The sequence below is a fragment of the Helicoverpa armigera genome, chromosome 13, assembly GCF_030705265.1.
Source record: "Helicoverpa armigera isolate CAAS_96S chromosome 13, ASM3070526v1, whole genome shotgun sequence".
In the NCBI taxonomy this organism is placed as follows: Eukaryota; Metazoa; Arthropoda; class Insecta; order Lepidoptera; family Noctuidae; genus Helicoverpa; species Helicoverpa armigera.
Window position 1 is genome coordinate 1,846,137 of NC_087132.1, and position 21,898 is coordinate 1,868,034.

General features: G+C 38.2%; 3 protein-coding genes across 4 annotated transcripts in view; 2 read left to right on the forward strand and 1 right to left on the reverse strand.

The window, feature by feature from the left end:
* The window catches only part of LOC110384340 (chitooligosaccharidolytic beta-N-acetylglucosaminidase), a 24,606-nt gene extending 15,935 nt beyond the window's left edge, over window positions 1–8,671 (forward strand). For both annotated transcript variants that reach the window (XM_049840493.2, XM_049840492.2), the window contains exons 7-16: window positions 1,498–1,606; window positions 2,645–2,766; window positions 3,578–3,712; window positions 4,843–4,948; window positions 5,434–5,609; window positions 5,919–6,017; window positions 6,425–6,545; window positions 6,742–6,834; window positions 7,304–7,451; window positions 7,968–8,671. In XM_049840493.2, the coding sequence (XP_049696450.2) occupies window positions 1,498–1,606; window positions 2,645–2,766; window positions 3,578–3,712; window positions 4,843–4,948; window positions 5,434–5,609; window positions 5,919–6,017; window positions 6,425–6,545; window positions 6,742–6,834; window positions 7,304–7,451; window positions 7,968–8,052 (1,194 nt within the window). In that variant the 3' untranslated portion in view covers window positions 8,053–8,671. The remainder of the gene's footprint in view (window positions 1–1,497; window positions 1,607–2,644; window positions 2,767–3,577; window positions 3,713–4,842; window positions 4,949–5,433; window positions 5,610–5,918; window positions 6,018–6,424; window positions 6,546–6,741; window positions 6,835–7,303; window positions 7,452–7,967) is intronic.
* Window positions 8,672–10,301: 1,630 nt separating this feature from the next.
* On the forward strand, window positions 10,302–12,889 carry LOC110384437 (transmembrane protein 50A). Its single transcript, XM_049840502.2, has 4 exons — window positions 10,302–10,524; window positions 10,927–11,058; window positions 11,790–11,925; window positions 12,174–12,889. Exons 1-4 carry the CDS (start codon window positions 10,429–10,431, stop codon window positions 12,281–12,283), a joined length of 474 nt encoding a protein of 157 aa, XP_049696459.1. The 5' UTR covers window positions 10,302–10,428; the 3' UTR covers window positions 12,284–12,889.
* On the reverse strand, window positions 12,813–21,372 carry LOC110384435 (nidogen). Its single transcript, XM_021345718.3, has 7 exons — window positions 21,151–21,372; window positions 18,070–18,563; window positions 15,934–17,984; window positions 14,855–15,850; window positions 14,597–14,771; window positions 14,212–14,496; window positions 12,813–14,046 (listed from the first exon to the last, which is right to left on the reverse strand). Exons 1-7 carry the CDS (start codon window positions 21,331–21,333, stop codon window positions 13,818–13,820), a joined length of 4,413 nt encoding a protein of 1,470 aa, XP_021201393.3. The 5' UTR covers window positions 21,334–21,372; the 3' UTR covers window positions 12,813–13,817.
* Window positions 21,373–21,898: the final 526 nt, after the last annotated feature.

Consider the following 21,898-nt stretch of genomic DNA (forward strand, 5'->3'; position numbering starts at 1 on the left):
GGCATCAACCAACAATTTAGTGCCAAGTCCCAAGTCGAGATATATTTAAACCGACCGGTTGCGTCCGCCTCAATAATATTATTTGTCACTACTTCACATTTGCATAAAGAATTCAGGATCAAGATTATTCAAGATTCAAGGTAGTGTTTGCATTTATTGCTAATCACCGCACTGAGGTTATTGAACGCTGACGAGTTTAAGATATTTTATTTTAATGTGGTATTTGGTACAGTTAGACTAAATGGTTTTTTAATTTAAATGCTAATATGTGATTCGGATGTAGGTTAGATTAATGAATATTTTTTCTAGGCATAAGAATTATATTTTTTTGTTTGCTATTTATTTTCGTAACGAAATGAGATAATTTTTAAAGGCTTCTAAAAATTTTATTGCCATGTGCTTTTGGCAAATAGAATGTTGGTATTAGGTAAAAGGAAATCGTATTTTAGCTCCTTATTAGTCATACAAAAGAAAAGAAAAATATTTTTAAATCGGATCAGATTTTTATAAGGCTTTCTGTAAACGGGCGCGTATATTAATCGGTCTAATACAGTAATACCTACTTAGTGAGAACGCAGAAGCCTCACTGCTGCGCTATTTAGGTCGTCAACTGCCTCTGTTAATGATAAACATAGCATGAATACTTATTACTCATTCATTATCTTACTAGCCTTTTCCTGACGATATTTGGGACGTCTTTCAATCCAATTGGATGTACCTAGTTGGGTTAATACCCGCACATGATAGGACTGCTTATCTTACCTCGGATCTTTTATTTGATCTTTCTAGCTTCTGATTTCGCATAAGGACTCCCAAATATGTTAAAATGACGGTCGCGGGACCCACGATTTAACATGATTTCTGAAACACGGAGGAACTCTTTTTTCATGCATTTTACACACATGAGCTCCTCACAATACCTTGTTAAAATTAGTACTTATTACTCATTATATTCTAATTTATTCAATACAGTCTTCCCGGTGAAAGTGGAATCGCTACCTAGTAAAGTGACACTTTCAATCGGTTCAATAGTTCTGAACTGTACATAGCAATATTAATGACACGCATGCTATGTTACGCAAATGTATGCAATAAACAGTTTGTTAAACACTTACACGTGATTATGTGTTATTATGTAAAACAATAAATTTATTTCTACAATGTACACACTATACATGTAAAACATATTTTGTGATTGTCGTACATTGTTTTTCATAGTTCGTTTTATAGTTTTTTTTATGTGGCAGAGTATTTATGTAAAGTGATTCATTTAGTTGAACTACATACGATATCCAAATTGGTACACATTTCTATCTTCTCCTTTCAAGCCAAGTACCTACTCATATCACTTAAGAAAATTTTAGATTGGTATTTAGTAGGTACCTCCGTCTTCCTCCATTTTCTTCATTTCTTGACTCCAAATCAGTCAGTACCAGATCAATAATCAGTCGTACTGCCTCAAAAATGATCGAACCTGACCATATGTTTTCCTTATAGATCGTACGTGATGTGTCCATCAGCGACAAGCCAGTGTACCCGTACCGAGGCGTTCTCCTTGACACCGCGCGCAACTTCTACTCTATCGACTCCATCAAGGCTACCATCGGTAAATATATCACTTTCCTGTCCAAAGAAAAGAGATAATTAATGATCCTTCTTGAATGGATTTGTAGTAAATTCAATAAGGGAACAGTTTTCGCAAAACTTGGCAGTCAGCAAATTTGAGTCCTGTATTTTATTTAAGTGTTAATACTTTTTGCACACTGTACAACGATGGACTTAACGCCTAAGGCGTTCTCTACTAGCCATGCAGCCCTTAGGTGTTTTAGAAACTTTCACAAAGCAGCCCGGAGTTTGGGATTTGGCAGTGTTAAACCCCTGTATTTGGGAGGGCACATGGAGTAGGTTCCACTCAGAGAGCTCCAGGTGGATTTGAGAAAAGTCTGATACTAGGGCTTGTTAGGTGATTAAATCTACTTAGTTCATACGATAATAAGAATTCAAAATTGAATGGTTTTGGCGAAGGGTTCGTGGAAATTACAAAGTTGTCTTAGCCTTATTTGTCTGCGGTTAATGCTCGTCACTGTCAAGGAAACACTTTGTTTGAGCTTAAAACATTCTTTGCAATGTTTTCTGTGCAAATCGATCACTTTGGTTTTAATATGCAGCTCAGAAAACGCACTGCAATATAGTCGAATGTATGAACGTCCTCAGAGACATTAAAATGCAAATTAACAATTTAAATGCATGATTTAGGTTGTATGCTTATTGTGATCTCAGGTATCTGAAGTCATAAGTTCAGAATAAGATTGGATAACTTATGTTGTAATAAGGCTAAATAATAAGGTGAGTTTGCTATGTACCACATGTTTTAATAATTTCATCGTATGTAATAAAATATATATGATTTCCATAAAACTAGAATGGAACAGTCAGAACTTGGTTAACTATTTCCATAAGATCTTTTTCAGAGGACTGAGAAAACCTTCAAATGCCATGTCAAACAGTATTTATATGCAATAAATACCAAGACAAAACATAGTTACAACATCAATTATATGACAAAAATGTTGCAACTTACATAAATCTACCTTAATTAATGACCAGCCTTTCCAAACAATACAATGGAACATATTTCTCACAGATGCAATGGCGGCTGTGAAGTTAAACACATTCCATTGGCACATTACTGACAGTCAGAGCTTCCCATTCGAGGTCGCCAAGAGGCCGCAGTTGGCTAAGATCGGTGCTTATTCTCCTGCCAAGGTAAGAATTTTATTTGTAAAGGCTAATCTTTACAATCTTTTGTTTATTTTTCAATATTATTGGACGTAACCTAAGCTTTTTGCAGGAATTATTTGTTTACTTTAGACCTTCGCAATCCGATATAGTTCTCGACAAACTTTTAGTCGTCACTGAAGTTTGAGAAAGCCGCTGCAGAAACTAATTTAAGGTATTGAGAGTGTCGGGAGTAGGAGAGTAGGTAGGTACTGACGGAATTTAGCTTGTTTAGCAAGAAAGACCCCTGGCAAAATAAGTTGTAAAAAAAACCTGGTGAGGTCAGAAACCTTGCATTGTGTAAACACCCACATAATAAATGTTGTACATGCCAAGAGGATCTATAATTTTTGATCCCGAGCGTCGATAAGGAAAATAAACTCTTCAACTACATAGTAAACAGAGAGGACGAGACCTCAATATTAATAAGAGATTTACTGCTAAGAGCGTTTACCTGGTCGAACTTGAATATGAATATAAACTTGACATCCGAACCAAAGAACCCGAGAAGTCACTTTACCAGTCTTTCGGGCAGAACTGTTGGTCTTAAGTTGGTTTATCTTCGAATTAACTCTCAAGCTAATGATGTTTACTTTTCTTATGGTTCACATGGTTCCATTTTGGTCCTTATTGTTTATTGGGATTGGCCGTCAGACTTTTGCTTCCAAAAATCACTTTTCTGGTGTCCTTTGTGAAAAGAAGATCCCGTTCCCCCTTTTGGTCCTTTTTGTTACTTTAAGCTATGTATCAGTTTTTGTTTCTGAAAGTATTAAAACTATTTTTATATATTTTTTTCTAGGTATACACAAAGCAAGCTATCCAAGAAGTGGTAGAATATGGTTTGGTTCGCGGTGTGCGAGTGCTACCGGAGTTCGACGCGCCCGCGCACGTGGGCGAAGGCTGGCAGGACACTGGACTCACTGTTTGCTTCAAGGTAAGAAAATTGCAGAATTGATTGAAACAAACTATAAAGGTTTTTTTTTTAGGGGAAATCATCAAATGACTCCTCCCGCTGTAGGTTAGCAGCGTGACGAAGTGTCAGACTCTTACCGACAAAAATCTGTCATGTTCCTTTGTAGGCCTTTTATGTACCAGTACCAGGGCCGCGGTAACTCTTTCGAACGATCTCGCAGCCGGATGCTTCTTCTTTCTTCTATTTCACAGGTCTAGGCGTCAGTTTTCTTAAAATGATTGTCCAAGAATTTTACGTTTAGGTAATGCCCAAAGTAGAGTTTTAAGAAAAATATGGACAGGGGGAATGTGAAAAATATGATTTTCCGTCTATAAAAACGTCTACCAATTTCGTAGAACTGAGTGAATAAGCATTTACATAGTTCAGAGAATAAGGTAGTTAATAATTTTATGGCAGTTAACGCATTACACGCGATGAAGATATCAGTTAATTAAATACGATATATTTGACAATTCCAGTACCTATACCTCATAAAAACAGTTAAGTTCTTATTTTGCGTCAATTCCAAAATAAAAAAAACAGTTATTTTTGCTATATAATACTATATGTTGTTATTTAAATACAGTTACAAAGTTCCGTTGCTAAAACGAGGTCTGTGACTGGTTTATTTATGCGAATTACAATTTACTGCTCTTTGTGACATTTTAAATGGTTATTTCGGTAAAAGTCACTAAGCCTGTTAGCCACTATTATTACCAGTTTCTGATCAGACTGCGTTGATAAAAAAAGCAGTTTTAACATAGAAAACGAGTCATTGTTGGTGGTTGATAATCCTTATTTATTCGTTTATTAAATTTTCCTAGATAGCCTCTGATCGACTATGTCAGTCAGCGCAGTTAGAGGAGAAATTCTATTGGATTTTTCAAAACTTCTCCAGTCTGTTTCACTTTAGTGGAGTCAGGGCCTAACACTTATCACTGGTCACTACATTTGGCACTAAAGCAAAGTTGGACCGAAGAAGGCACCCCCTTTTCAGATTTCAATTTTCAATGTTGATTTCGTATCTTGTTAAAAAAAATATAGTTTTTTCGTTTAGTCGAGCGATTACGTAACTAACTGTTAGTAAAATCAGTCCTTGTTTTGGTAACTAGGCGGAACCATGGGCAAGATACTGCGTGGAGCCACCGTGTGGTCAGCTTAACCCGACGCGGGAGGAGCTGTACGAGTACCTCGAGGATATCTACAAGGAAATGGCTGGTGAGTGACTATCTCCCTTATGAAATAAAGCAGCAGTTTAGGGAATATATTCCAAAGCCAGTAAGTCTGACACCAGTCTAATCATGGGGGCATTGGGTAACTGGGTTGGGGAGGTCAGATAGGCAGTCGCTCCTTTTAAACACTGGTCATGTCTTATAAACACTGGTAATGTTTTACAAGGAGCAACATAGTTGGGAAAAGGCTCGGGAGGTTGAGATAAGATGTTTAGGATGATTGTTCTGCGTCTCCCCAGCGTTGTGGCCTTCTATAAAAATTAATTTTTTCGACTGCTCATTTTTGTTATATTTTAACATAAGCAATAGCGCCAGAGCCATAAAAAGTACTAATTTATTACGAGACGATACAAATTTCTGAGTCTGAGTCTTCAAGAAACGTCTTTCGGTCTTCTACTACTACTACTACTCCACCATACTTTTTGTATCTTTAAAGTTTACCATCCAATAATTCTCCCTAAACATTTCCAGGCGTATTCAACACGGATATATTCCACATGGGAGGAGACGAAGTGTCGGAACGTTGCTGGAACTCCTCGGAGGAAATTCAGAACTTTATGCTGCAAAACCGCTGGGATCTGGACAAGGCTAGCTTCTTGAAGCTCTGGAACTACTTCCAGACTAAGGCTCAGGATAAGGCTTATAAGGTAATTTAGTTTTAAGGGAGTTTTGCGATAATGTTAATGGGATTTTAGTGAAAGTTGGAAGTACATAGTTACAAATCATCTCTCACCAGGGACCAGATCAGGGGAATTTTTGTTCGTTTTATACAGGATGCTGGTATAATTTCGGCCTTATTCTCCATCGATATAGGAAAGTAGACTTTAAACGTTTAAACTTCTTTCGAATAAAATCTGAGATGAAAATATCCAGTTGCAATAATAAAGTTATTAACTTTTCATGGCTCGTCTACGCTTTATGCTCCTTATTAAAATTTAATTATTTTTTGTTTGCAGGCGTTTGGCAAAAGACTGCCTCTGATTCTGTGGACGAGCACACTGACAGACCACACACACATTGACCACTTCTTGGACAAAGACGACTACATTATCCAGGTTTGTTATACTTATAATTCCTTTAGTTCTGAATGTTTAAAAAATAATTTAAATCTTTTGGAAAGTCAAATTAGTTCCTCTGCAAGACATGAACCCAAACGTATGCTGGGTAAGATATTGGAGTCGTGAGTTGTAAATTAATGCATATTTACTTGTATCCTAGAAAACAGGCTGTAGGTACTGAAACCTTCAGAAGTTTTAAGGAAATAAGCTAATGACCAAGTGCCCAAAAGGTTCATCAAAAAAATATTTTTCATCATCATCATCCTCCTGCCCTTATCCCAATTTCATTTGGGGTCGGCGCAGCATGTTTTCTTCTTCCGTATTCTTCTATCTGCCGTCATCTCACAAGTAACATTCTTTCTTACCATATCAAAAAAATATTTTTATGTGTCATAATTTCTCAGGTATGGACGACAGGATCAGACCCTCAGGTCCGCGGTCTTCTAGAGAAGGGCTACCGGCTCATCATGTCTAACTACGACGCATTGTACTTCGACTGCGGGTTCGGTGCCTGGGTTGGTGAAGGTATGTAAACCAAAAAGCATCTTCCTTACCAAAAAAAATAGGCAGTTAAAAAAAAAAACGCCTTTTTTCTATGCAAAGTGGTGAAGAGTATCACTTTTCACCTTCTTATGTCCACGTTCGAAGGTGCTCATTTTTCAGCCTAAAGTAAATAACTATTCTTTATTTTTATTTTTTTATTTTTATCTTAAATACGCAGGTAACAACTGGTGTTCCCCCTACATCGGTTGGCAGAAAGTATACGACAACAGTCCCGCTGAAATCGCAGGCGATCATAAGGACCTGATTCTTGGTAAGTGGCGACACCTACCACCTACCTACCTACATTAATTATTGTAATGAGAACACTTCATTAAAATAAACTTAACCTACTTTCTTAAGTGTATTTTGATTGATGCTTAAAATCTGTGACAGGGATTATGAACAAATGGAGTAGGTACCTATACTTACTGATTTTAATTAATGTGTTTTTTGGCTGTTTGAGGAGGTACTTTTGAGAATTGTTGATATAGTGAAGTATCTCATTAAGATATAGGGTATTTATTATCGCTTAATGATTCATTTCAAATCAAAATTGTGAATTTTTATCACCGTTATTAGGCTTTACCTTACATAGGCAAAATGATGTGTTTTCCCAATTTTTATTTTTATGGTGATTGATACCATACTATTCATGTATTGGGATGTTTAGAATATCAGTCCAACTTGCTACTATATCAAGTCAGAAAAATTGCCAATAAATATCACTATTCTTCGCCCAGGTGGAGAAGCAGCCTTATGGTCAGAACAGTCGGACTCATCAACGTTAGACAACCGGCTGTGGCCGCGCGCCGCCGCGCTGGCGGAGCGGCTGTGGGCCGAGCCGCAGCACAAGTGGAACGACGCTGAACATCGCATGCTGCATATACGGTGGGTATTCAGCTTTATTGGGTTTTTATCAAAGAGAAAAAGTCATGTTTTCAAAGTTGGATGAAAATCAGCACATTTTGAAGGACAAGGTGGTTTTTATGTTACTTTTATGTTTTATGGGTTCGTCTAATGGAACAGTTTGATAGGAAAATCATGAACGCATACTTGTAGGAAAGATAGGCTTGTGTGTTAGGTACACATTATATTGCTCGCCTGTTCGATTCATGCGGCTAGGTGGTTCCATATAAAACAAGGTCTTTAAGTGGGAAGATAAAAAAGTCTGACTTTTAGGTAGGAACTAACTCATCTGCCTATCCTTTTCCCGACTACATTAAGGTCTGCTTCCAGTGTAACTGGATGCAGCTGACTACCATTATTTTACATGGAACGACTGCCTATCTGACCTCCAACCTAGGTACCTGGGCACTGACTACCAATTATTTTTCAATCTTTTATATAAATTATTTTATACCACATTTAAAATATCTTTATAACACATTTAATTTATTCCCACAGAGAACGTCTCGTACGCATGGGCATTCAGGCAGAATCCATAGAGCCGGAGTGGTGTTACCAGAACGAAGGATACTGTTACCGATGAGAACTGAGACACGTCACAACACTACAGTAACGTCATAATAATAGATCTGGTCACGTATCGACAAGTAACCGGCTTTACTAGGCGATAATAGGACATTAATTTTGAAATTATTTACGCCTTATTTGGGCCTTTAATTTGTTTTATGAAGGTGAAACACACTTATGAAAGCACTTATGATATATACATGGAGTATCTAATAAATGGAGGGCTTCATTATCATAGTCATTATTGGTAATACTGAGATTAAGGATTATCACTCTCACCCTCATTACATCTTAACACTCCATTAATTGTTTACTCCGTGTTATAAACCAACGTTGGGACCAACATTGTCACCATGTTGGCAGACAAATTCCTAGTAAATTAGCCAAGGTTTGTTTATTGGCCAAGTGACCGATTGCCCAACATTTTATCGCCTAGTAAGACATGGCTTATCTCTGTCATCGTAACAAGGCAACTTGAATCACTGTGATCGACTCATTTACACGTAGTTTTATATTGTAACACATACCGCAATATTTTGAACGCGGATGTGCTAATTATATCAGTAATAATTACGATAAAATTTTATTTTTAAGTATTATACAACCTTTTTATAATAAAATTTTAAAATGAGCAAGATTTTTTTATTTTGTGCCAAATACACAGCCTTGTCAAAATATTAAATATATATTTTTAAGCAGTAGCTAGCGACATAGGTGGGTACATATGTACCTACCAGCCTCATAGGTAAAATGATAGACGGTCCATCTGCTGTCCATCTTGACTACTGGCTGTGCTACACACTCTGGAAACCAGCTCATAGATAAATAGGGTATCAATAAATAAAAATACAGATCTCATGAACAACATTTTATTCACAACCATTTGTCGACAAGACTAGATGTTCACTTCGCAACGAACCCAACGGTGTTGCACCCAGCATTACCTCTTGACAAACCCGCACCATCAACCGGGAAGAATACTTCAGTTACCGAACCGGTAATACCGTCATTCACAATACCGATATCTCCGGCACCACATTCATAATTTACCGAACCAGTACCCGTAGTTGGCAGTATTCCCTCCAAACCAACGGTCCCCAAAAATGGAAGCTTGCCAGTTACAAAAACTGTTCCCTCAATAATTAAATCGTCGGAGAATATTGAGACGCCGGCTGGGCCAATAGGTGCGTATGGAGCTGATGTGTCTACCATAAGGTTGGCTCCGATTATACGGCCGTACATTGGCGTCACAAGGCCGGCAATGTTCTGCCCTTCGAATGCTGGATAGTTGCTCTCACATAACGGTTCTCGGGGAATTGCACATGGCGGAATGCACTGAGTGACGACTGCCTGAAAAAATATTGATTCGGTTACAACAATGAAAGACATGAATCTACGGACATGGTTAATATCCATATAGGTAATGTAGGCCGTGTAAAGGAGAGAAGGTTTTGAGATACAAACATTTGAATTTGATTTTATTAGGAACAGTTAAGGATTGTTACAGTAAGTACTTACTTTATAAAGCAGCGCTTGAATGCAAATACAGAGGATGCTTTTAACCAACATCGTGTCGTCAAACGTTGCTACTATTTAAAATAACTATGTTTAATGAGTATCAAAACTTAGTGTTTTATAGCAAGTAGGCTTATCAATGACTGCAACAGAATTGCATAATGTCACGATGAAATTATTTATTACATGAATTAAAATTGCAAAACCTATTTCTTAGACAGGCTTGGGTACGACCGTTTAAAACGTAAACTTTAACGTATTATCTGTTTAAGTAGGCTGGGCTACAGGAGGAGCAATACCATACTTATGCTCTTTGTAAAAGATACGTTTTTGCTGTGAAAATCTACTGTGAGTTCACCGTATGTAGGTAGACATGGCGGTCAGAGTTGTATGGGTCACTATGAAAAACGTGTCATGAATAAGGTGTCACGGCACGTTCAAAAAAACGTGCCGAGTATGAGACCTAGGTCATGGGTTAGCCAAGAATGGATAAGTCATAAAAAAGATAGTCCTAAAGAAGAATAATAATTGTTTCTATTTACTAAACATAAGTTTTTCACTTTTAATAAATAAAAATCCTCTGTCAATTTATACCTTCCGATTACCAATGTGTTCGTATTGCTAAATCAGGTGTAATTTATCAAAACTTATCGTTTGCCGATTCCAGATCGCATTGCCAGTTGTGATAATTATTAACCGATGCTAAAAATCCATCTTGCGCAACATTGGAACTGATTGGAACGCAACGTCACTGATATTAGGCAACACTTTTGTGGGCTGGCTAGCTGTCACATTTTATTTACCATCTCGACGATTTGTTTTTCAGTAGAAAAATTACCAATAACTGACGTAAAATCTTGTAAAAATCAATTTCGACATGAGCTGTTTTGAAAATCTAACAATGCCGAGTTGTGTGTGGTTCGAAAGTGGAGAGAAGAGGAACATTCTTGCTTCCATATCATCAGGACTCCTGGTTTGTATTTGATGAATCATGCACTAATTCTATTCATTACATATTGAGGTACAAACAATAAGTTCTTTAAAATCATAATCATGAGCATTTAAGGTTGTATGAAGCTTATATTGCGTATATCTGATCACAAGTTTCTGCGCTATTGTGAAACGAATGACTGGCGATTGTACTTCGGATATGTTTTTCGAGCTACCAAATAAAAGTTCAGTTTGTTTATTTACTGATAAAATATGATTTTGATACCGTTTCGACATATTTCACAAGCAGTAGCAGTAGCAGTCAAATATTGATGCAGAATTCATATAAATTTAAGAACCTATATTCTAAATGTAGTTAAGAAAAGTAGGTACCTATATTACAAAGAACATCTGTGCAAGATATTTTACTCTCTTTTTTCTGCAGTTCTTCACAGGCTGGTGGTTTATCATCGATGCAGCGACAGTGTACCCAGGGAACCTGCCCAATGCTGCTCATGTGTGCGGCGTGATGGCCACACTATCCCTCATCATGGTCAACTCTGTATCAAACGCACAGGTTAGTGACCTTCTTGGTAGATAAAGTATCTTTGCTGCGACTGTATATTGTAGGGCATGTGATTCATTAATTATGATGGTGGTTGCCACAAAGCCTTTTGTATAATTTTTTACTTCAAATATATGTTAAGTAGGCACCTTATCAGATTCAAAACAAAGCATATAGATATCTATTGTTTTGAGTTTACAGGTAATGTTATCTATTGTGTGAAAATATTGTCAATCATATGATTTAATAAATGATCTGATTTCTTTATTGAGAATTGTTTTTCATAAGAAAGTCATTGTTTTGGGAAATAAGCAGTGTAGACAGAATTTTATTATTGTTATGTGTAGCTTCAGAATCAATAATGAACTTGTAAAAGAAAGAGCATGTAAAGAAAAAAGAAATCCACTATTTATTTGGTTATTTCTACCATGGAGTTTCTTTACCATTCATCTCCATACACTATACTGGGCAACTAAATTCAAAATTTATCAAATTGTTTTGACTTTCTTAGGGCTTGTTCAATAAATGATTTGACTTTAACTTTGTTAATGATTAAATTAAATTTCGTACTCAACAACCGAACATCCTACATTTTTAATGCACACTCATCTACCCAAATATTTATTTATTTACAAATTTTAGTACACACACATTATAAAGAAAGAAGACAGAAATACCTAAAATCTACCAAATATTTTATTTCTTTATCCTTGAATAACAAACTCTATTCCCAAAACTTCCAGGTTCGAGGTGAGACATACACAGGAGGCTGCATGGGTCCCCGCGGTGCACGGCTGTGGCTGTTCTTAGGCTTTGTTGTCGGATTTGCTTCACTTATTGCAGCCTGCTGGATTCTGTTCGCCAACTATGTTAATGCTGGTATGTATATTTCTATTTTAAAACATGTGTAAAATTTTATAAACCACTTGTCCTTATTTGACTTCATAAAATGAACTGAATGTTATGTTTTTACAAACTCCTATCTATAGAGTCTAGATAACCTAAGCAATTTATATTTTACCTAAGCTATGCCAAGTTGATATGAACAAAACTTCTTATACTTTTTCTCACAACTGTTCTTGCAATTTTCAAGAAAATTACTAAATATGTATGACTTTTCTTTTCAGGTAGTTCCAAGGCAACATGGCCAGGTGTAAGTTTGTTCATGCAGAACGCATTCATCTTTGCCGGCTCGTTAGTATTTAAGTTTGGCCGCACAGAGGACTTGTGGGGGTAAATCTATATAATCTTGTACGGTCCGTGTTTGTCATGCCTAGTTATGATTGTGCCAAGTGACGATAAACCGAACAGTCTTATAGCCTCCTATTTATATTCATGGAGTAAAGTTAGTCCAAGTTTAAACTTATGAATATCTCTGTGTAACTTTGACCCATGATTATTAATATGAAAATAAGGATGTGCGTATAGTTATTGGTTATCAATATTTTATGAAGTTAATACCAAATTGGTGATGATATTCTTATATGAGAGCGCTTGAAATGCTTTTTATAATGCGGGCGAGGTCTTTATTATTTTATGCTTTTGTTGTATTCCATCAAAAACAATACTATAACTAGGCATGCAAAAAGGATTTATATAATCTAGGTTAAATTATAAATATTTTAAAATTATAGGTAAACTTTTTAGTGTATTTTACATAATTATTAATCTCTGTTAAGAACACATTAGATTCCAATAATTATTTTTAATATTATGTTATATTTGTATTGCTAATATTGTGGGAAGGAACCAGTCAAAAATGTCTGTATAAATAAATAACTTTATTGATTTGGCATTAATAAATTACATTGATTGAAGTACATTAAAGATCTTAATAAGAGTATTTATTATTATTTTATTCTACACTTTGGTTATGAGAAGGAACAATATCATTTGGGTACAAACTTCATATTTTCAATATTTATAAATGTAGTACAATAATTGTTTAATGCAAAATCTACAAAATACTGAAAAATCCGCGTAACTATTTATTCATAAATCTTGGTTAAAATTAGGCGGGAGGTATATTATTTAGTGGTTAGTCAAACTGGTTAAAAATTTTTAATTGGTAACATTAAACTAGGGGTTTTAGGAAGTAGGTTTACTACGAAATTATTAATAATCTTGATCAATTGTAACTTAGTTCTTGTTCAGTATTTATGTGGTAATAATATGATACAAAATAATAATTTCTTGTTTCATAATTTCGTAGTAAGTAGTTTTGAAAGTGCACACACCGTTCGTAGTAATGCAATCATAGATTTCTTTAAAACATATTTTTATCTTCATGCTTCTTTGGACCAAAATTACCAGCAACCATTTCTATTGTATTAAAATATTATCGTTTATATTTTAAAACAAAATACAAGAAAATATTGCACACACTTGGGTTACATGCCAACTCTCTAAGAGTTAAATTATGTACTTTTTGGTCATAATCAAAACCTTCTTATAACTAACTCAACGACACCACTACTTGTGAGCGACTTAGCTCAATTTACGTTAAAGTTGTGATGAATCTAATTGACTTTACTCCTTTAATTTCAACATAATTAAATTCTTCATCTGTTATGCGCTGCATTCTAGTATATTTGATGTCATAATAATTGGTCGCCAAAAACTTAATTAGTGACATTGTGCTATCGAAAATAATATTGAAAACATCTTTAACACAGACATAACTATGTATTCGTAAAAGTGGCGTTCTAACACATCTTTTATTGTGCAAAAGTCGCTTATCTATCATAGCTGATGCCGTTGACCTAACCTAATTAACGCCTGCTTAGAGTCTTATCTGCGTCTGCGCAAGTTCTGCCACTGTTGCCATCTGGCAGACACAATTGGTCGACGCCACAGCCGCCGTTTCTATACGCGCAAATGCTTTGTTCCTGTGGACACTGATCGGGGGCTACGGCTACTCCATACAGTCTCCTTGAAGCCGTTGCTATGGGAACCTGGCTGCGGATTTGATTGTCAAGGTCGTAGGATTCGATCTTCAATCTGAAAGAAGATTTTTGTGGCTATGAGACTCGGGCCAGGCCCGTAAAGAGACGGCATAATGACTGAAAAGATACCTGTATCAACTGAAAGCTGAAGCAAAAAATGTACTTTTTAAATCGAGAATCACGGGGCATATTGATTTTTTTTGCAGTTTACGATACTCACGTTTTCCAATCGGTCCAGTAGAACTTGTTGCCGTTGATGGCAAGCCCGAAGGGATAAGAGCAGTTAGCAGCAATGGTTTCCTTCTCCTGTGTGTCGATGGAAACGCAGATGATGCTGGCCAGCCCAGCGTCGGCGTAGCAAAGACGGTCCCTCAACCAGTCAATGGCCAAGGAGTTGGGTAGTGCTACATCAGTCTTGTCCAAGAAGATGCCTCGTTGAGACCCGTCCATGTTTGCCCATTCAATTTTTGGGTTTGTGCGCTTCCAGTCTGACCAGAAGATTTTTCTAAGAGAAAAGGAAATGGTAAGTACATTTTTATTCTATCTTTTCGAAAACTCATGTAAATTCTTTAGCATTGAAGTTAATTCAAAAATAATTTATTTACCCTCTTCGTGGATGTACGGCGATGCCTCTGGGGTTGGATATATTGTCGACTGCAAACAACACCTTCCTTGCTTTGGTGTCCAAGTTTGCTACTTCAATAGTTAACTTCCTAGAGTCAGTCCAGAAAATATTCCTTGAAGACCAGTCCACGGCTATACCTTCAGGTGACTTTATACCTAAAAATTAAAAAAATAAAATAAGTAGTCAGCAAATATTAATAGCGACAATTTAATAATTGAGACAACTGAAAGCAACTAACCTTCCGATAAGAAGAAGCCGGAGTCACTGCCGTCATATGCAGCGGTTTTGATGGCGAAACTAACAACATCGCCCCAATATATCTTGCCGACTTCACAATCCACGTCAACGCCTACAGCGATCTGCGATATGGCACTGTTGAACGGTGTTGCAAAATCTCTCGGCGTCACTTGGAAGGGAACCCTGTATACGGACGCGCCATCACTAGCTACCAAGAAGTTTCCAGCCTTCCTCGGGTTCAACTCGCAGTGGCTTCCGTTACCGTTGTAGCCAGAGTTACATTCACAGGAGTAAACATCATGCCTCTTCAAGCAAGACGCGTGCAAATCGCACATGTTAGGATCGTTTCTACAAGTCGCTTCAGGGATGCAAGTGTAACCGTCACCGTTGAAGCCGTCTCTACAGACACACTGATACGTAATGTCCACAAATGTGCAAATGGCATTGATGTTGCAGTCGTTGGCAACGTCGCACGTGTGTCCCTCTGGTACACACTGAGAGATACCATCACCAGTGTAGCCTTCGTCACAATGGCAGTAGTTCAGGTCCAGTTCAGCGTCGTAGAGACAGGAGGAGTGCTCAGTACACGACGCACCGTTACATAGTTGTGCGTCAGGAATGCATGCGTCGTTCTGATCCTTCATGTATCCTTGGACGCACTGACAGATGTACTCGTTGCTGTTTGCGTCTGGACGACATTCGGCGTTGTATTCACAGTCGGAATTGTTTTTGCAACTGAAGTTCGGACGGCAGGAGTAACCATCGCCGTGGTATCCGAGGTCACAGACGCAGATCAGTTCCTCGGTACGTGTAGTGATGCAGTGTGCATTGGGGCCGCATGCGCAGCTGCTGCTGGTTCGCTCGATGCACTCAAACGCATCGCCTTCGTAGCCTTCTGGGCAAACGCAGTGCTTGCCTTCCCAATCTCCTGAAGCGTCTGCTGATGTGTAGGAGCAGACGGCGTTGGGCGGACAGTCTGCATCCTCCTCACATCTGACTGAAAATATAATACTTTGTGTTATTTCTTTCAATTAAACTTGCAAATAAAAAGATCTCTAGCGTTAATGAAAGGGAACTTACTCAGAGGGTCGTTGTTGTCCGTTGTTTGTGGCGGATACTCGGAAGAGCTCGGGCGGTATTCGGAAGTTTGTTGGTTGTTATTTGGGTCTGAATAGCTGTTCGTAGGCGGTTGATATTGATTCGGTGGAGGTGATGGATAGTTCTCGTCTAAGGTTTGCTGGTAGTTGTGGTCTGGTTGCTGATTATTGTTGTTATCGGGTGATGGTGAATACTGGTTCACTGATGTATCTTCATAGTTATTTTCAGAGGATGGCGGGTATTCATTTCCAGTGGGAGATTGATACTCATTATCAGGGGTTCTCGAGTAGCTGGAGTCTGGGAACCCTTGGCTGGACTCGGTAGCTGGTGGGTAAGTGGGTTGTGGTGGGTACGTGGGTTGTGTTGCTGTAGACGAAGTGTCTGTTTGTGCTTGTGAAAATGGATCAGAAGGATTATAATAAGGATAAGTAGGTGACTGATAGTTATTTTGCGGGGGTTCGGGTGGTTGTGGTTCGTAGTCAAGTCGACATAGCTGGTTGTTAAGCTCATCTCTGTAGTCCGTGTAACCAGGTGGACACGTGCAGCTGAATGCATCACAGTTGGGGAGAACAAATGTCTCATTGTAATCAGCCTCGATGTTATAAGAGTGTGAGTTTTCTGTGCAAGTCTCACCGTCACCGGAGTAACCTGAATTACATTGGCATGTGTAACTGCCGTCAACGAAGACGCAAGAGGCGTATGGCGAGCCACAAGGCCTACCACAAGGCGACTCGTCGTAGGTTGGATAGCAGAACTGTCCGTCCCCATTGTACCCGGGATTGCACGTGCAAATCGGCTCTTCACCAGGGTTATCTATACATCTGGCGTTGACATCACATTTTTTGGTTTGGCAAGTCGGAAGTGGCTTGCAAGTTATGCCATTGCCTAAAAATCCTGGACGGCATCTACATTGAAAGCCGCCATCATGGTTGTGACATTCTGCATTATTGTCACAGTTGTGTGTACCAGCTGCACACTCGTCTACGTCAACACAAATGAGAGCATCGTTTTGGTAAATGTTCGTGAAACCAGTTTCACATACACAAGCGAAGTTATTTCCTTGAACCACGCATGTGCTGTGAGGGCCGCAGTTATCGCGTCCTTTGTTACATGGGTTCTCCTCGCCTAGAGGGAATATCTTGTTGCTCATTCCGTATCTCACTATATTCTCCCTAGTTTCATAACCTAAGTAGTTTTTGCTTATTTTCAAGGTTGATGGCGTATTGAATTCAGGCGATGGGGGAGCAAATCGACAAGTGTTAAAGAAAAAGGATTGAGAAACTCTTTGTTCGTACTTTTCTCCCGTGATCTTATTTGTAAACGTTCGAGTGGACTCGGAGCGTATATGTCCTGGTTCTACAAGAGTGTACTGTTCTTCATAGTCAGTAATTTCAAGTTTTGTGCCTGCAAGTATGACTGGCAAGGAGCCTCTGACATCTGTCTCTACAGTGATCTGGTCAAACACATCATGACCGAGATATTCCTGATTGATCGTAACTCTGTCACCAGAAGCTGGGAACCATACATCTGCGGTGTGGTTAAACCACGAGCCTGTCAGTTGGTATCCGTTTTTGGCCGATCCTGAGGGTTTGGCGAAAAGCCAACCGACCACACCTCCGAGTACGTGTAACAACTGCAGACTGCTTCCGAGGCCGCCTGGCACTAGAGAAAGGGCTGTGTACGCTCTGCCGTCAGCTACAACCACATACGCCTGAATGTCTACATCGTTCAGATTTACGTTATTTATAACACCATTTATTTTTCCGTGAACACGTAGTGGGACATCGTCCTTGATACAAGATTTTCCATTTCCGTAGAATCCTTCCCCGCACTCGCAGCATATTCCGGCTTGGTAGTCGACGCACCTGGCTTGAATGTGGCACACGCTGGGGCCGCTCTGGGCACACGTTTTGGTCTCCTCTTCGATTTCCACTTCATTTTGGTTGTACTGGTCGGGGACAACTACGTTACCTTCCGATGGTATATCGCCGATACGAAAAACGTATCTTCCAGGCTCGTGGACGTTTGACCATCTGAAATATAGATATACATATTGATTAGAAAAAAATATATTAGGTAAATCATTTTTAAATGTTTTGTGTTTTGAATACTACTTACGAAACGATATTTCTGATTTGATGACTGCCTGATCCACGAAGGGTATAAATGCGTCCGTCTTCGGACACAAAGCCAGCTTGAGCCTTTGCATCGGGCAAGCTTAATACTTGTGTTTCCTTCTGAATCCATTGGATATCTCTCTCGGGATATAGGAATTCTACGAAACTTTCTGTGCCATTGCTGATGATGGCTGCTTGGAAGCGGTTTCTGCGGTCGTTTGGCACTCCGTTTGAGGAATAAGTGACATCTTCCCAAGTGGCGATAAACACGCTGGTTGGCTTGAAGTCGTAGTAGTCATGGTAGTTGTTCTGCACGCTCTCTTCGGCTTTGGAGAGCACGTGCGGTTCGTCGGATTCTCTGTAGTAGACGGCCCCCGCGTCTGTCGTGTCGATGTTCGTGTAGAAGGCAGCGATGGAGGGGTACGGCAGCGGAAACTCAATGTTCAGGAACGATGGGATGTCGGCCCTGAAGGTCAGCACTCCATAGTTATTTACCTGCGAATACAAAGGTGTCGTTGAACTTACAGAATAACATGGAACAATTTTCTATAAGTATTGTACATCATTGTAATACATAGTCAGCGGCTATTTATTACGATTAGGCATATTATATAAACACGGCGGTGACCCGGTGGGCGATAGTGCGGTATCACGTACTTATTTAGGTAAATTCTACGTAAAGGTCTCGACACTTGCTTAACTCCAACGATAATGTGTTGATTGTTATAATTTCTAACGAAATGACAAGTTATTATATTAAAATTATAACTTCAATTCTTTAAAATAACAATGAAACTATAAAATGCTGATTAGATAATTAGGTACACGTTTTGTTTAACGCTGTACCGTACAAGAAAAACAAGTTAAGAATTTGGCAATTGTGCAAATTGTGTTTCAATAAACTTGATTATTTAAAGGTTTCTTTCAGGTAAAAACCTCTTTTTTAATAATATTATCAAAAAAATTAGGTATAGGTACGAGGATTAAAAAAAACAAAAGCTCCGTTCAGTGACCGTTGCTATCGCTACCCACCCACGTGCGTTTCCGTTCGCTCGACCGAACACCCTCTATAAATGCACAAAATGCACTATCGAAGAATGTCATACATTTTTTGCAAACATTTCTGCAACTGTCACGTATATTTATTTCCAATAGCTATATTTGGGTCAACCTTTGGATGCCTTTTCTAGATGGAAATAGATACGATTTTCAGAGAAAATATCTCGAAACTTAGCTGCACTGAAAGGTATGAAAGATTTGGATATTGTAAATAGGATTCACCTTTCTATAGCTTAGCTTAAGTTGTACATTGTATACACTGAAAGACCCAGATTTTTCAGTTTATACAATGTTATTGGGTGAGACCTAAGGTAATTAGAAGATCAGAAAACGCGAAATTATTCGCAGTTCAAGAAAGGCATAGCGAAGGATTTATTTTTGCTGCCAAAATTGACGATTCTGATCTACTTTATTTCGAGTAGGTTGATTAACGAGTTTCATTCAGTATTTCCGTGGCCCCAAATCACAAATCAAATAATTATGTGCATAACCAAATGTGACATTTTGAACTGGTGCTATTAATTCAATAGGTAAGTGAACAAAGTAATTGTGACTCAATATTAGTAGTTAATTGTCATTGTTGAAGGTGTGATTGGTTGGGGTCATTGAGCTGTATGAATGGTTTGGATATCTTAGATCGTGGAATTAGTGCTGCCGGGATCAGCAGATCAAGTACAGTTGATACTAAAGTTGGTTGATACCTCTGGTGGAAGCAAGAGTTCCTACTTTTCAGAAGATTTATTGACATGACATTTAAATAGTTTAGACACTCAAACTACACCTAGCTTCTATTTATAATGCTAAATGCATTAGTCACTATAACCTAAGTTGATTAAGATGCAGTTGACGAACTAGTTACAGCACATTGTAAAAATATATGGAATTTTGATCTGATTAAAGGTATAGTTCAATCGTGAATCTGTTAACTTATTTGGACAACGTGGGCATTTATTTTAACAATGTGCTGTACACTACTACATAGTTCGCCAACTGCATTTTCCGTAGTAGGAATGTATAGGTACTATCAAAATTCATGCAAGCAGGAATTAGAGTTTAAAGTAGTGGTCATTAAGATCGCGTGAGCTGTACCAATTGTGTCTGGTCTACGCAATGAGACCCCAGACAAAGTACACAATATTACATTTTAAGTTGTTGGTATGTTTTCATTACAATTTTATTCTAGGACTTTAGTAGGCATACCTAATACTATTCTTTTCAAGTTATTAACTGTTTGATCTGACTGATGAATATTTCATGAATCCTGATTGCTATCCTTAAAACTTCATTGAAATCAACTTAAATTGTTTAGAATGTACGTTTCTAGGCCTCAAGTCCTAGACATGAAATCCTGAGTTATGTGCAAGCAAGTGATCTATCCATGATGGCTCGTGATTCGCGAAATGTGTAGTAGTTATCTCTAGATACATTGATGATCCGAGGAAGCAGTTGTATAAATTCGACGTGGAAGAAGTCGTAGCATTTACGTCCCTACTTTAAATATTCCTATATTAATAGTTTTCTAAGCTATCCCGTTAAGGTCCAATCCTGCAATCCTGTTAAGCACAGACATACCTATCGTTAACTGCTATCTAACCGGGCGGCCGTTTACAGGTATTAGCCGAAGCGGAAAGAAGCCATAGGCCTTTAATACCTTTTAATGAATGAAAGAACTACTCAACCGCTTGCCAGTGCAATGGAATTAGGTCGGGAGTAAAATGCACGCACGCAAATAATATTACATGGTTTTCGCGTTTGGTTTCATTATATCTTAGAACTAATTTCAGTGCCTTCGCCTCATATTTAAACGTTTCACGAGAGCAAACGAAAATTTAAAAGCCAAATTATTCTACAATTATTATTAAACTAAAACTTCTTGATACACGAATAATTAAAACTGTCCTAAAAATCGCGTCAGGAACCACCATTCCTTGATACACAAAATCTCAAACCTACGAGTATCATCTGAACAAACCCTTATACTAAAGACCACGCCACACATCAAGCTATAAAAAAATCTACTCACAAATATAGTATCGTAAGTTTCTCCATAAAACTTGACGGGTACTTTGAGAGTTATTTCAGGGGATGCGACTTCGGCGCCGCGGGGCAAATTCTGGTCGATCCCGAGCCCGTGCGGGTAGAATTGGTCGCGCGTCACTGCGCTCGCGCACGCGATCAGCGCGAGGACTCCCGCGCACGTCCACATCTCTCCACGATCCACACAACACTGGAATCGCTGGAATGCGCGTTAATGGGACGCACATTTTGTCGCACAAGTACCACTATACGGAAATAAACCTTTGCTTTGTTTCGTAAGGTGCAGGGAATCTGCTCCTCAGTTTTTGGGTCGATGAAGATTTTCGTAATTGGTGCAGATTAAGGATGATCTTGTTTTCGTCATTTAGTAATGACCTTTTTGTAATTTCGGTAAGATACTTAGTTACAGATCCACAGAAAGTATCATTAGGCGCTAGACGTGGACTGGTAAAGAAGTTCCAGATTACTTTCTTCAGCTTTTATCTATAACATTTCCTTTTCATGCCCAATGAAAGCTTTTCTTTCATTTACAATTTGCATGATTTAGCAGTCTAGGCGTGCATTATTTTAATTTCCATGAAGTCTTTGGGTAACAAATATTCTTAATTCAAAACAACAAACAATAATGTTTAATGAATTAGGCTAATTAAGTAAGAACACAGTGCGGGAATGTCCTTATCTTCCTCAAAGTTAGAAACGTTTGTTTGTTTGTCCCCATTAATGAGCGCATTATC

Coding starts and splice junctions, on each gene's coding strand:
- LOC110384437 (XM_049840502.2), top strand. CDS start 10,429: ATGAGCTGTTTTGAAAATCTAACAATGCCGAGTTGTGTGTGGTTCGAA. Junction 10,525..10,926: donor CCATATCATCAGGACTCCTG/GTTTGTATTTGA, acceptor TTTTTTCTGCAG/TTCTTCACAGGCTGGTGGTT. Junction 11,059..11,789: donor ACTCTGTATCAAACGCACAG/GTTAGTGACCTT, acceptor CAAAACTTCCAG/GTTCGAGGTGAGACATACAC.
- LOC110384435 (XM_021345718.3), bottom strand. CDS start 21,333: ATGTGGACGTGCGCGGGAGTCCTCGCGCTGATCGCGTGCGCGAGCGCA. Junction 15,851..15,933: donor GGACAACAACGACCCTCTGA/GTAAGTTCCCTT, acceptor TTATATTTTCAG/TCAGATGTGAGGAGGATGCA. Junction 14,772..14,854: donor CGGCTTCTTCTTATCGGAAG/GTTAGTTGCTTT, acceptor TTTAATTTTTAG/GTATAAAGTCACCTGAAGGT.